This window comes from Medicago truncatula, chromosome 4, assembly GCF_003473485.1.
Source record: "Medicago truncatula cultivar Jemalong A17 chromosome 4, MtrunA17r5.0-ANR, whole genome shotgun sequence".
In the NCBI taxonomy this organism is placed as follows: domain Eukaryota; kingdom Viridiplantae; phylum Streptophyta; class Magnoliopsida; order Fabales; family Fabaceae; genus Medicago; species Medicago truncatula.
The window spans coordinates 56,709,402-56,723,927 of NC_053045.1; the positions used below are offsets into that span (position 1 = coordinate 56,709,402).

The 14,526-nt window shown below is 31.6% G+C and overlaps 1 protein-coding gene across 2 annotated transcripts; it reads right to left on the reverse strand.

Moving 5' to 3' along the window:
• Nucleotides 1-1,162: 1,162 nt before the first annotated feature.
• LOC25493999 (heavy metal-associated isoprenylated plant protein 32) lies at nucleotides 1,163-3,666 on the reverse strand. Of its 2 annotated transcripts, XM_039833399.1 has the most exons (4): nucleotides 3,320-3,666; nucleotides 3,114-3,189; nucleotides 1,985-2,977; nucleotides 1,163-1,948 (listed from the first exon to the last, which is right to left on the reverse strand). In XM_039833399.1, exons 1-4 carry the CDS (start codon nucleotides 3,347-3,349, stop codon nucleotides 1,545-1,547), a joined length of 1,503 nt encoding a protein of 500 aa, XP_039689333.1. In that variant the 5' UTR covers nucleotides 3,350-3,666; the 3' UTR covers nucleotides 1,163-1,544. The 2 variants fall into 2 exon arrangements, with proteins under 2 accessions (XP_039689333.1, XP_013458162.1); XM_013602708.3 differs by having other exon boundaries at nucleotides 1,163-2,977.
• Nucleotides 3,667-14,526: the final 10,860 nt, after the last annotated feature.

The window sequence follows — 14,526 nt, forward strand, 5'->3', positions numbered from 1 at the left end:
GTCTTTGTCAAACTAGTTAACCTCATCCCCCCACACACCTTCTCGCTCTTCACTCACTTGCCATTGCCACTTGCAAGTTAGGAAACTGACAGCTTTAATTTTACATTTCTGCATTACTTCCTCCCTTTTTAACAAAATTTCTAAATTAGAGTCCCACATAGATTAGTTGATGAGTTAAATGAAGTTGAAAGAGCTTGAAGAAAGTCCAATATTCCATACCAAAAACTAACATTGTTTATAAAAAAATCAAATTAAATAATATTCTCTCCTGTCCTTATTATATAAAAAATAATTTATTTTTCAAATTCATTGTGTAAGTAATGTATCTAATCTAAATATACTAATTATTCAATGAATCTAAAAAAATCAATTGTTTCTTATTGGAGGGAGTAATTAAATAAACTTTACTAAGCTTAAAACAGGAACCCAGATATTTTTTGTGAACATTATGGTTCCAGTTACGGAATTTTCGGAATAATATATTTACTAAAGCATTGAGTTAGCCCAGTCTCAGATGGATCAACAGTCAACTCTTCAATTTGATGTGTTATTATGTGGCTAACATCTAATCCGCACCTATAAAAATTCCACAGTTATTGCCATCAGCTGTTGCACAACATTCATTTGTAGCAACAGTAATTGCCAGAATGATTCTTCTTTAGATGGATCATATCTACACTGTTTTACCTAATTTTATTTTTGATAAACATCCACCACAAGATGAATTATGTGACTATGATGCATATGACAGTCTATTTCACTTTAATGACTCTTATTCAATACAAGTACTATATACTATAAGTAATACCGTAATTGATAGGAATTAATAATAACCTTAAAATTAGAAAATGACATATACATACAATCATTTTTTTTCTAGAAGAATTAATAATAATTAAAAGTTTTAACCAGAATGTGTTTGAAAACCACCGTTCGGGTTTGATTTGGATTGGTAAATTGAAATCATCTCCTCCATTAGTAGATGAAATAGTAGAGAGATCAAAATGGGTGGGTCCAACACAAAATGGCTGAAGATAAATCACTGTGGGTGGCCACCGCATCACCTCACACAAATGGAGACAGGAAATAATGTCTACAGATAAGATGAGATACCGGAAGATAAGACAACAATAATTTAATACTACTAGAGACACTCATTGAGTAAAAAGATAACATTGAAATTTCCAAGACTAAGCTGGGAATTTCTTTCATCCCATTCTCAATAACATTCATTTCCTTCTTAATTCTGTTTATTACTATTCCCAAAATATAAACACATATAAACATATTTTTTTTATATATTATAGTACTACCCAAGAACATAATTAACATAGTAAATATCATAATATATTTCTATAAACTACTCCTCTATGGTAATTAGAAACCCCCCCAATAAGATGAAAAGGGGAAAACAAAGAAAATTGAAAACAGAACTAAAAAACTCATGTTTCATTGGGTATAAATATATTGCATAAAATTAGAGAGGGTAGGTACTATAGTTGTTGAACAATCACCATCACCATGAACATTGTTTGTTTGATGAATCACATGACATTGCAGCTGGAAGTGTTCTCATCACTGAAAGCATGTGAGTAAGGATCTGGAGGAGGATAAGGGTAAGGAGGATACATGTAATTCACCTCAGGAGGTGGCCTTGCATACATCATTGGCTGCTGAAATCTTTGATCATTTTCCACCATTGCAGCACGTTGTTGGTTCATCATTGCAGCAGCCATTAATTGTTGCTGTTGTTGTTGTTGTTGCTGCTGCTGCTGATGTTGCTGTTGTTGTTGTTGATAAGGATTCCCCTGCATCATTTCCGGGCCTGGACCACCACCACCACCACCTTGAAAGTATCCTCCTCCGCCTGCCGGTAGACCTTGAACAGCAGGAATGTTACCACCCATTCGGTTCATAGGCATGGGACCCATTGGCCCCATGTTATTTCCTCCACCACCCATACCAGGATGAGATTGACCACCACCTCCACCACCCATCATTTTATGAAATCCATTGTTCATAGCTTGAACATTACCACCACCACCAGCAACTGGTATCGACATACCCTTCTTACCCCCATCGTTATTTTGATTATTACTATTATTCCCTCCGTTCTTGTTTCCACCACCACCACCGTTTTTAGCTTCTGGCATGCCACCATTATTTTTGTTACCTCCAACTTGATTCTGATTATTCCCTCCACCACCACCTTTCTTTCCTCCATTGCCATTTCCACCATTCATGCCATGAATTTGAACCGGAACAGGCCCTCCACCACCAGGTTTCTGCCCGTTTCCGCCACCACCGCCGCCGTTAAAATTGCCACCCTTCATAGCAGTCAAAAGCTGTGGATGATTACCATTCAACATCATGTGAGCACCATTCCCCATAGGCATAGAAGGGGGTTTCATCTTATTAGGTGGCAACCCAACCATTTCATCATCAAACTCATCATCAAAATCTTCATCATCATCTTCGTCGTCATCAAAATCATCCATTTCATCATCACTAAAATCATCCTCATCTTCAGGCACATCAAATTTAACACCTTTAGCATTCTGATTCGGCGGCATCTTCATGCCTTTAAATTGTGCTAGATCTTGAAACCCTTTCATCTGTTGAAGTTGTTGTAACTGTTGTTGAAGCTGAAGTTGCTGCTGCTGCTGAGGATTTAGTCCTTGTAGTTGTATTTGTTGACCACCTTTGGGCTGGTTATTGTTTCCACTACCCTTCTGGTTTTGATTCTGACCCTTGTTGTTGTTATTTCCACCACCTTTGCCATTATCAATTTGCATGTTCTTTAACTGATTAACAAGGTTGTTCTGATTATTATTGTTGTTGTTGTTTGGTTTGGGAACACTCCATAACTGAGCATGTTTCCCAGATTTTGCAAGCTTCTTGATGAGAACATTTGGGTCCACATTCCCTGAAACTGTGACCTTCCCTTGTTCTGCATCTATCTCAGTTGTAAATACTCCTGTCATTACAAAACCCATATTCAACATTTACTCTCAAAATTAAGGCACTGTTTTGGATAGTAATAGTAATAATTGAAAGCTATAATTAAGGTTCTGTAAATAAATCACAATAATATTAAGTGCATACAAACATACCATCAATTTTCTGTAAGATTTTCTTTACTTTATGTTTACATCCATCACAGTGTATGTTCACTTTTAGAACAGATTTCTGCATATATACACAGAAAATTAGGATAAGTAATAAATAATATATGAGACAAAACAAAATTTAGAAATGTACAAAACATAAAAGCAAAAAAAAAATAAAGAAAGATGGAGAATGTGATGGGAGTGAGTACCTGTATCTTCAAAAATTCTTCTTTACTCATGACCAATAGGAATAAAGTTTGTAACTTGTGATAAATAAAGATCTGGGCTATAGAGAAAAATGGTGATTATAGATCTGAGGAAACGAAAGGAAAATGGAGTTTTTTTTCTTTCTTGTTTGGTGTAGTTTTATTTGGTTTTAGAATGGAAATGAAATGAAAATAGAAGCAAAATGAGAGAAATAAATAGTTTAGAAGAGTCTCTTTGAGAGTTAGGAAGAGAGAGAATGGTGAGTAGTAGTAGTAGTCATTGAGAGAGAATGGGGTAAGTGTTCCAAGAGTTTGCTCTATGTTTGGTGTCTTTATTTATTGATGTATTTTACTACACAAGTGAGTGACTTCACTGTGTATACTAGTATAATTTTTTCAACAATTTAACTCTATTTTCCTTTTCTCTTTCTATTTTTTTTTTTTTTTTTTGTCTTAGCTTGACTTGAAGACTGTGAGGTGGAAATGCTGAAAAATCATCATAAATCACAATGATGCAAGAGTGGAGGTGGAGAGAGACAGGAAGTGCTAGTAGTAAGTACATCATATCTGATGTGAGATTTGTTTTCTTTAAAGTTCTAGTAATTATGATGATGATCAGTGAAGTAAGAATGAAGTATATGACTGAATAAAAAGAAGATACGACTCAAGAACACTTTTATTTTTTCGGTTACTTTTTTTTTTGTCTTGTTTAATCATAATTTTCTAAATTAAATTCAGTTTTAATTTATCACCGCTAAAGAAATTTTAAAAAAACTTTGAATATGATTATTTTATTTGACTCGAGGATAATCTGCTAACTAACACCCGAGTAACTTTAAGATAGACACAAACTCAAATAAAAATTATTTAGACATATAAATAAAATTTATAAGAGTTCACAAAAATAAATTAAAAGACAAATAATTTAGACATGTCATTAAATATTTTTTCTCTTTTAAATTTTATCATGTATGTTTTCAAATAAAATTTATCTATAGTTGAGGCTATGCAAGAGTTTTCTACGACACACAGATGATATCACATTTTAACACCAAAAGAGAATGAGTATGCAACTCCTAAGGAAGAATATTTTAACACCAAAAGAGAATGAGTATGCAACTCTTAAGGAAGAACAATTAAATGTATTTTTTATTAGGTCTTCATAAAAGTTGCTTTTGAGTTAATTGATTTTGGTTAAAAATCTGTTAAAATAAAATCAATCATCTTTAAAATTATTCAAATAAAAATGAGTTAAACAATAAATTTAAACATCCTTTTCAAAATAAGTAAATTAAATTTAAATATTAAATTAATTTTAGTATTAAAAGCATCAATTTCTAATTTTAAATAAAACCAATTTCAAAAACTAAATTATTTTTACTCAAGGGACTAAATTGTAGCTTTTAACTTCTACAATTGATTTTAATTTAAAATTTATTGTTAAATTCAGTTTTACAAAACATATTCAAAAATAAACCATTTTACATTCAACTCATTTTTATCAAAAATCAATTTTACAAAATCAATTCATTCAAAATTAATTTTTGTAAAAACCCAACCAAACATACACATACATAATCACTTGTCCACTCTTGGAATCAATTTTAAGCCTTTTTTTTTTTTTGAAAGAAAAGAAAACTAAAAAAAAAGTGAGATCAAGCGTGCACTAAATTAATAGTAGTAACATCTATTGAGGTTGTGGCTGACTTGTAAATTTCTTATTTTAGAACTGCTTTTTAGTACATTGACATCAGTTTTCTCTCAGAGAGTTGAATTTACTTTACTTTTCCATTTGTGCCTTGAGGCTTGAGCGATGCCAGAAAATTTAGTTGCATCTATCAACCCAGAAACTTTCTCATTTTTATGATCCTTCTTTTCTGGCATTTTTATCTTCTATTAAATGAGGTAAACATAATGGTCCCCAATTGAATAATTAGATTGAATTTTCCTTCTTCATTTTGAAAGAAAATAATTTTTATTCACAAAAAGATAACATATATTTTTTTATAAGAAAACTGATATTTATTGATTTTACTAGCAGATAGATCATTCATTTATTGTCGGTGCAATCCATTATTAAATTTACCTAACAATGAGTCTTCTATTTTTGGAAAACACCAGAAATGCATTACTACAAAACATAAGAAAGAAGGGCTGCCTGGTCTTATTCTTATCTGAAAGACTATCACACATTTTTTTTCAATTCCAGCTTGGGAGATAAGCCAAACATAAGTAAATAACATTTAATTATTGTGACGCACATGGACACAATTACGTGAGATATGCATAGAATTACTAACATCTATATCTTCCATATTTTTATTTCATTATAAAACTACTATCTTTCTCTAACATTTTTTTTAAAAAAAATTAATTAAATTTTTAAAGTATCATTATCTCTTCAGTTAAGTAAATATAGACTCTTCCGGGTAGTATTGAGGAAATGAATCTAATCAACATTTGTCTTATCGTAAAGGTGAGCAAACATGAATTTTTTATCAATGTCAACCTATATCCATTTGTAAAGCGAATTATAAGATTCTTACCAAGATGATGGTCAATAGACATAGACCCAAGACTTACATTGCTCAAATCACCTCTCATAAAAAAACTGGTTTTGAACGAGGAGGAGTACAAGTGAGAATATTGTTATGAATTTTGCTCTTCACCCAGCGCATTTTACTCGCGCTCTGCAACTGTTTTAAATTTGTCCTTGCGCTAGTTAATTCACGCAAGTGTAAATGTATGCGCTAGTTAACTAACACTGCGTAACTTAAATAGCGCAAGTGAAAACACTGCGTGACTTAACTCACATAGACATTAGCACATGCGTGAGAACTCACGGACAGTCTGTGCATACAACCAGAAGAGGCAGAAACCTCTATTTTCCCTATTTTTTGCAATCCTTCTTTCATACATTCATTAAAGCAAACATTTTTCATCATTCATTCAATCAAGCATTAAGTCATAAGTATATTACGAAAAATAACAGAATAAAACAACGGAATAAAATAACGAATAATGTCATAAACGCTAAAAAGCGCAAGTGTTATAGGATTACAACCAAATCCAACAAAATGTGAAACAAAAAAAGCTACACAAGTCATACTGGTCCATCCCGTGGACTCCTACTCCTCCTCCGCAGAGCCAGCACCTGCTCCAGCATGCTCCACTCAGACTGTATGCCCTGCATCAAGCGCATAACCTCCTCTGGATTATGAAACATAGCAGGATGTCCCATTGCAACGTCCACTCTGGCTCTGATGTTGTTGATGATCTGGTATGAGTCTGGAGGATGTCTGGCCTACTGCTGCTCAACAATAACCTCCTCGTAAGTAACTGCTGCGTGAGTTAACTCACGCTGCGCTACTTAAGTGGCACACAAAATACAACGTGCGCAAGTTAAGACACGTTGCGTGACTTAACTTGCGCATGGGTAATTTAGACAACGCTGCAGGACGTGAGCGAAAAATGCTGGGTGAAGAGCACCATTCTATTGTTATCGCTTAGTAGATTCTACATAGTATGGCTAAAATGAAAAGCAAAATTGTCTATTTTGCAATCAAAGGAGATTCAATTTGAAATTCAAATGGATGTGATTAGCAAGAACAATTCCAGATTTTTATTTGTATATTGTTTTTTTAATATAGATTTATGACCTCATCTTATGTGTCCACATTCTTGTTACTCCTAATTAATCAGTTTGTGCCCTCCAATTCAATTTAATAAAAAAAACATACAATAATTCTTGGAAAATTGCTTTTATGACTGCAAATTCTTCCTAATAACACATAAAAGTTACTAAATTACCCAGCGGCAGCTAACTATCCCTTATAAAATCGCAGTAGTTAACTCCCGCTGAGGCCAACAGTAGTTAACTCACTTCGCGATTTCCCCCCAAAATCTGGACATGCTACCTTCCCTATTCACTCATCACCTTACATCACCTTACCTAAAAAAATCACCCTTTTCATAAAAATTTCTTCAAACCATTGTAGATGGATTGCAAGAAGGTTTTTACATGCCTTGGCATTTTTTTCCTATTCTAAGTTTCAATTTTGAATCACAAATTGTTTGTAGTTTCTTGCATGCCTTGGCAACGAAGAAGATGATGATGATGATAATTCTGGTTTTCATTTTTCTTGGTAGTTAACTGCTGAGGTTTTCTTCGGTAGTTAACTGCAGCCGGTTTTATTTTTTCTCGGCACTTAACTACCGAGAGGTATTTTCGTCTTTTACATGTGTTTCTCATCCAAACAACATGTGTATACAACAATTCTCATTTTCCATCGGTAAATTTCACCAGTAAAGAATTTACTATTAGACAGAATCATTAAGTCGGTAATGAAAATTCAATTTTCTTTACATGTTGGACTACCTCTCAAATTGGAAAGTTTGTTTTTGATTAAAGACAAAGTTTTGAATAAGTAAAATTAAAAACTCAACGAGGACATGTTTATGCACAAAATAAAGTATATCGAATTTTAAAAAAAAAAAAAAAACTCAACAAGGACATGTTTATGCATAAAATAAAGTATCAAAAGTCTAAGATTTATTAATCAAGAGTTCAAGTGGTTAACGAAATTTCGGTTAAAGATAATTCGTTTTTAATGAACCATGCATAATTTAAATCTTAATCGAAATAATCATTGATTAGACATGAATAATCTTTCAACAGAGTTTCAAACAATCAGAGTCCAATCATCTGAGATCTAGAGTTTGATACAAAATAAAAATTGTAACGTTTATTTACTCTAAAAATCCCTTATTTATTTAAATGTTTTTATATAATTTCTTTACTAAAAAGTTTATAATGAATTATCAAACTTGCTATCGATCATTTTTGGTTAGGCATCTTACAAAAAATATTCAACAGAGTCCCTAAACTTTTAAGGGAACTTCTACGGTACACCCGTAAATTAAGGTGTACCGGTACTCTCGCTTACATTTTTATAAATTAACTATCATTTTTTATGAAAGAAATAGGTGTTTGTTGACATATATATTTTAGAAAATATCATTTTATAATAAGAAAAAACATCATTTCATTTGTTAGAAAAATCATAATAAATTTTTCTACATTTTATTGTAAAAAATAATCAAAATTCTCTATTATGAATAATAGGAATTCAGAAAAATCAAATTTTATTGTGTTGACGTTTTTTGGTAAATAAGATTTAGTTATTATAATTATAGGTGATAGAAAATATTTTTCTCCTAAAAAAATAACTCATTTAACTATTAATTTAAGGATTTGGTGTACCAATACATTCAAATTGTTGGATGTACCATATAATTTGCCAACTTTTAAATCTATGTTTAGTATTATGATGAGTATGTCAGAATTACGACAACCCACCATGATTTTGCAGAAGTTACAAAATGTATCTTTTAAAAAATCACGGTAAATTGTTATAATACCAAACATACACTAAATAAATTGTAACTGTATCATATGTATTGAAAGACCGTAGCGGATATCCTTAGAGACCCATGCATGCCACTGCACCACCAAGTTTTCTATAAATATCATGTAAGTCATATTATTTTACATAATTTATGGTTGAAAGTGGACGTGAGTTTGATCCCCATACCTTTTTTTTTATATTCAATTACATTAATAATATTTTATTCAAAAAAATGTTCCTCTGAACTTGAACCGCCACCCCGCCATGTTTCAAGCAAATGAAACACTACACTACATCCATTGATAATTTTGCTAATTTCTTCAAATTCTTTAATAAATATTTGACACCCTCAACAAAAGAACTCAAAATTCATCATTGTTTAATGACCTAATAAAAAATTAGTTAAAAATTCAGTCACCAATTAAAACCTGTTAAAAAAATTAAGGATTAATACCTCTTTTCGTCCCTGTAATATTAACGAAGTTCGGTTTTAGTCTATGTAAAAAAAAAGATTTAGATTTTGTCTCTGTAATTTCAGATTCTTTCAATTTTGGTCCCTTATTCCACCACGTCAGCAGAATCTACATACATGGCACGTAAAATGAGGGAGCAAAAGTGGAGGAATTTGAAATTAGAGAGACCAAAAGTGGGAGGAATTTGAAATTACAAGGACGTAATTTATGCATATTCTGCTAAGGTGATGAAAGGAGGGACCAAAAGTGGAACAATATGAAATTACAGGGACAAAATCTAAATCGTTTTTTTTATCAGGATTAAAACCGGAATTCGCTAATATTACAGGGACGAAAAGAGGTATTAAAATTAATTACAAATTATGGACAGGGTGATGGATTCAAATTTCAAATACAAGTTTTTCATTGATCAGAGATTCATTTGAAAATCTCCAAGCATTTAGACTCTCAGAAAAGCAGCTAAACCTAAATAAATAATAATACAGAGTGTCCCTTGTTGATACATTGTTATCAACAAACTAAGGAAATATTCTGTGGTAAAAGAGTTTTGTCACGATTTATCACTAGAGGGGCCCTCACCCTAATGGAAGACAGTTATGTAGTATGTTATTACAGAAGAGGAAAAAATTAATTACAAGTTATTTTTTTATCCAAGAAAAAGTGAAAACATCCTTGTATGGAATACCGTGTGACTGCCAGAAATTATGGGGGTGTTTTTTCTGTGTTTGTACCAAACTTGTGTGAAATGAAAATGGATTTGATGTAGCTTGACACATTTTTTATGGTTTTCAAAAGGAAAAGTAGAGACATAGGTCATTTTTTTCAACTTAATAATAATGCTTTTGGTGATTAAATCATGCATGCCCTACTTTAACAGCAAAATTAGGTAAAGGAAAGCAACAAAAAACTAGCTAGCATAGCCCTCTGGATACACTGATGAATCACGTTCAAGGTTTCTTGTTTTTTTCTTTGTTTTGTTTACCTTAAGATTTATTTTCCCAAGCAAATTATTGTTTCCATTCTTTAAAGCCTAAACCGTGATCAAGTAAGTTGTCCTTTCTATTTTTCTTTCTCCTTTATCTCTTTCAACATGTCACTTTACCCGTCAAAGGCTATTTGAACGGTGGTTACAATTAAAGAAACCATGCACAAAATTAAAAATTGTTTTCCGTCTAAACAAAGAGACTTAAAAATTGGTTTTCCGTCTAAACAAAGAGACCTTAGGCTAAATTTTATTAATTATACTAACAACGCATGGTGTTTTTTTTTTGGTTATGTAGTGCCGATTGTGCACATTTTAATAATAATTTTTTTTTGAACAATTGATAATGATTCAATTCACATTCCACAATAGTACAAATTCAATATTGACCTGAGAACCTCTTTGATTAAAATAACATACAGTAAGTAATTTTATCAACGCTTTTTAGGTTCTTCTATTTCTGCGAGTTTTCAAGACCTAACTCACATGATTAATAAGTAGAATTTGGCTGAATTTATCTTAAAATGTAAAAGTTTCTGTTTTATGGCTAAGGTAGTATGGTGGATCTTTTGTGGACTTTTTCGGACCTCAAATGCCACCAAATCCGAATTAAAGGGAAAAAGAACAATAATATTTAATATATTATACTAGTATATGATTGTGACTAGCACAGCTGTGATGTCATAAATTTTATAAGAGTGAAAAAATGATGGGCAAATTTTTTGTGTGAGTTTAATAGACTACCTATATTTAGAATATGATATTTACAAATTTCTGTCACTAAGGTTCTAATGTGGAATGACTTGGGAAGCCATGCAAAACCCACTTCCATATATGTTGAAGGCTTCACATGATGAACCACATGGTGTTTGGACATGGACAGTGATTGATTATTAGAGAATATGAATGAATTTGCACAATGAAGTAAGTGGGGTTGGGGAGGGAGTATTTATTGAGTCTCACCTAGAAGAGTACAATTTCAGTTGCAGTTTGCATCTCACACATGCTTTCTTTTTTCTATATAGCTTTTGATTTTTGTATGGTAAGGGAAATTAATAATGGAGTGTAGGTGGTGAGAAGTTTTGACCACAAGGGAAAGTTTTGATTCTTACAGTACCGTTTAACTTTAACTTTTCGTTCTATTTATTTACTTAGTAGGAATTTTCATCTAATCAAGATTTTCCGCATTCACGCATTTGAGATACGGTAACCGATCGATTAACATTTGATTGTTTAAAAATATGTAAATTTAATTTTTCTTTTTTAGTTTAATATAGGGAAATGCTAACCATTGTTTTTGGAGCATTTGATTAAAGTACTAAAATAAGTAAGTTTGCATCGAAAAATGGTGTAATCCTTTTTATTAAAGATTTGTATTTTCAAGATAAAGTTTCTATTAATGAAATCCTTAACAATTGCACTTAAGATACTAGTTAGCAAAATCCTTTAAAATAAAGAGTTTAAATTTGAACCTTCTTATCTTTATCATGATCATATTACTATTGATGTTCAGAATATATGAATGTAAAAAATCTCTAAGAGCAAGGAATCAAAATTCACTTGGGAGTTGACGTGGTCATGCATGATGCATACGCACTTTAATGACCATCATTATTCCAAACATTTAACTTCAGACATTACAATAGAAAGCAAGGGAGAAAAAAAAAAAAGGTAGCATGCAATTGAATTTGAAGGACACATGAATATCTTCAAGATGCCTCAATTGTTTTCCTTTGTATATTCTGGCATTTTGTTTTTGGTTCTTTCGTTGTAAAAGATACTAGAATATTTTGGAGTCGGTGTGTTGAAATTGTAGGAAGTTTTTAGTATTTAACTTTGATTGATACGGTGGTAGTACCTTACCCTTCTTCTTGGTTTTACAACTTTTCTCTTTTGCTGGACTAAAATAAAAGGTTTATACTTTGTCTCATGTGATATTTAATACTAGCTTGTTCTAGGAGAGCATGTGCTTTTACAAAGAAAATGGTCTTCAATTTGACAAAAATAATTCTTGTACAATAAGAGTACCATGTTATGTACCATAATTCTACATGTGATTTTCAAGTATAAACAAATAATTCTTTTAAAGATGAAGAATTAGCAGAAAATTTGGACAGAAGACTATCTAATATAAATTAATTAATTGGATACATACATGATCTTAATTTGTGTTCTAAACTCTAATTTTGATCAGAACAAAATAAGAGGCAACTACATTATCATTGCAAGTGTGATAATTTTCCATAATGTCAATGATGGCAGATATTACGCAATGATAATCACGATGACATTTTTTTTTTAACAAAATAAGAGACAACTACCAACAATAGATCGGTTCAAACGGTAAGGGGTTTAAACTTCTTAAGCACGTGGTTAGGTTCAATTTCTAATTCATACATACGAAAAAAAATAAAATTTGAAGAAGAGAACATATAACGTGTCCCATATGTTCTCAACAAAATTAACCATTATTAAACTACAGTGAAAACTTTGTAAAAATACCACGTTAAAAAAAAAAAAACTACTAAGATTTAAGCTTGGGTTTCATGTTATCTTCACCCCATAATTAACCTTGAGTGGTTTGCCATTGATTACTATAAGAGACAGACTTGTAGTGCCATATAAATCACCTTTACTATGGTGATTTGATGAAGTAAATTGCAAGAAAGGCCGTTTACCAAGCAATAATGAGAACTTCTGCCATTAATTAAAATATAATAGCCACAGCCGTAAATACACGACAATGTTTGTCGTGTAATTTGCACGAACATGTTTGTAACTATCATTTGCTATCTTTTTTTAATTTGGATTCAATATAAAATGATAAATTTTGCTTGTGCTGTATATTTTCTATGAGAAATCATAAAAACATCTTATTTGGTGGTCTAAACACGCGTCTTACCTCACCATTGCTTTGGTAACATTGTTTTTTAATTCATAATATTGGAAGTGGGTTATGTATATCAGTTATTGCTTAACATTGTTTTTTAATATACTACTATATACAAAAGCATCAATAACCAAAAAGAAATCCATTTATAAAGTGAATTAAGTGTTGTTCAACATGTTGTGTGGCTTTCGTGTGTTGATTTTGTCGTGCTGTATAGCAGCGCTTTTAAATATAATAGCCACAACCATAAATTTTCTTCCAATGCCCAAATATTCGTTTGTTATCATTTTCTAAATTGAGTGTCACATGGGTAGGATTTGTGAAAACCAAGGATTTTTTTAGGACAATTGCTTAGGTGAGTGTCACATGTCATATACAATACAACGATGGTTGAAAATCGTTCAAAACTTCGACAATAAATAATGTCATCGCTTTAAGTAGAAGTTCATGCTCATATGTTACAAGTTATAGCTTAGAGAGTAACTTTATTGGTGTTGATTCAATTAAAAAAAGAGAGAAAATAAATACAAATTGAGTTTTGAAACACTAATATTCGTTTTTTTTTGTCTTTTCTCCGGAAGTGTCATTGATGGGTTGTCATTCTAGTTGTAAAGAAGAGTAATACCATGAATTTTTACTTTGAGGGGAGCGCAACGATCATTATTAGAATTTCGAACGATTTTCAAATATTGAAACATTGTAAATTATATAAGATGCTTCCCCCCAACTTGAAGCCGCATTTTTTGATTTAGAAAATCCTTCTCAACTTATTAAAGCCATGCCTCCTCGCGTCCTTGTTTGCTGCTTTTTTAGTAGGACTCCGGAGTTTACAAGTCGCACACTACACATCAACTACTTGCGTTTATACCCCTCGTTAACAGTTGAACAAATGAATTATTGGTACAATTTTTCTCCCTGCAAAAGTATTCAATTACCACTTCTCGCTTGCCTATTTAGCAATCAGTGTAAAGTTATGAAAAATAAGCAGTTGTTTTATGCTAATTAGAAACAAAACTATGCAATTCAGACTTCCAAATATTTCAGCAATTGAATACTCAGAGATACAAGTTAAGCTTGTTCGTTCATTCATGTTTTAATAATCCATGAGGAATAAATTATTGCTACACCTCAGCAGTTGCAAACTGAATTGATGAAAGCCTATACAGAAAATCCAATTTTGAAGTAAAGTGCAGATAAAAAAGACTTATCAGTATCACCTATGATTTACTTCTACATTGGTTCAAAAGTTAATGTCTTAAAACATCTTCAAGCTTCGAAGATTCTGATTTTGTACCAACATAAACTGTATTAGGTAACCATCTTTCTTTTTATTAGTGAAAAGAAGATAAAGAACATCCAACACCTAAAATCTTTACTTTTTTCTTTATATCATTTCACACTCATTGATAAACCAATGCTTTCATCAAAGTCATTTAACATGACATTGACAAGTTTTA

Bases quoted from the DNA above. Each gene is read 5' to 3' on its own strand.
- LOC25493999 (XM_013602708.3), bottom strand. From the start codon at position 3,349: ATGAGTAAAGAAGAATTTTTGAAGATACAG. The intron at 3,190-3,319 runs GTACTCACTCCC...GTATATATGCAG, and splicing joins AAGAATTTTTGAAGATACAG to AAATCTGTTCTAAAAGTGAA. The intron at 2,978-3,113 runs GTATGTTTGTAT...TTGTAATGACAG, and splicing joins AATCTTACAGAAAATTGATG to GAGTATTTACAACTGAGATA.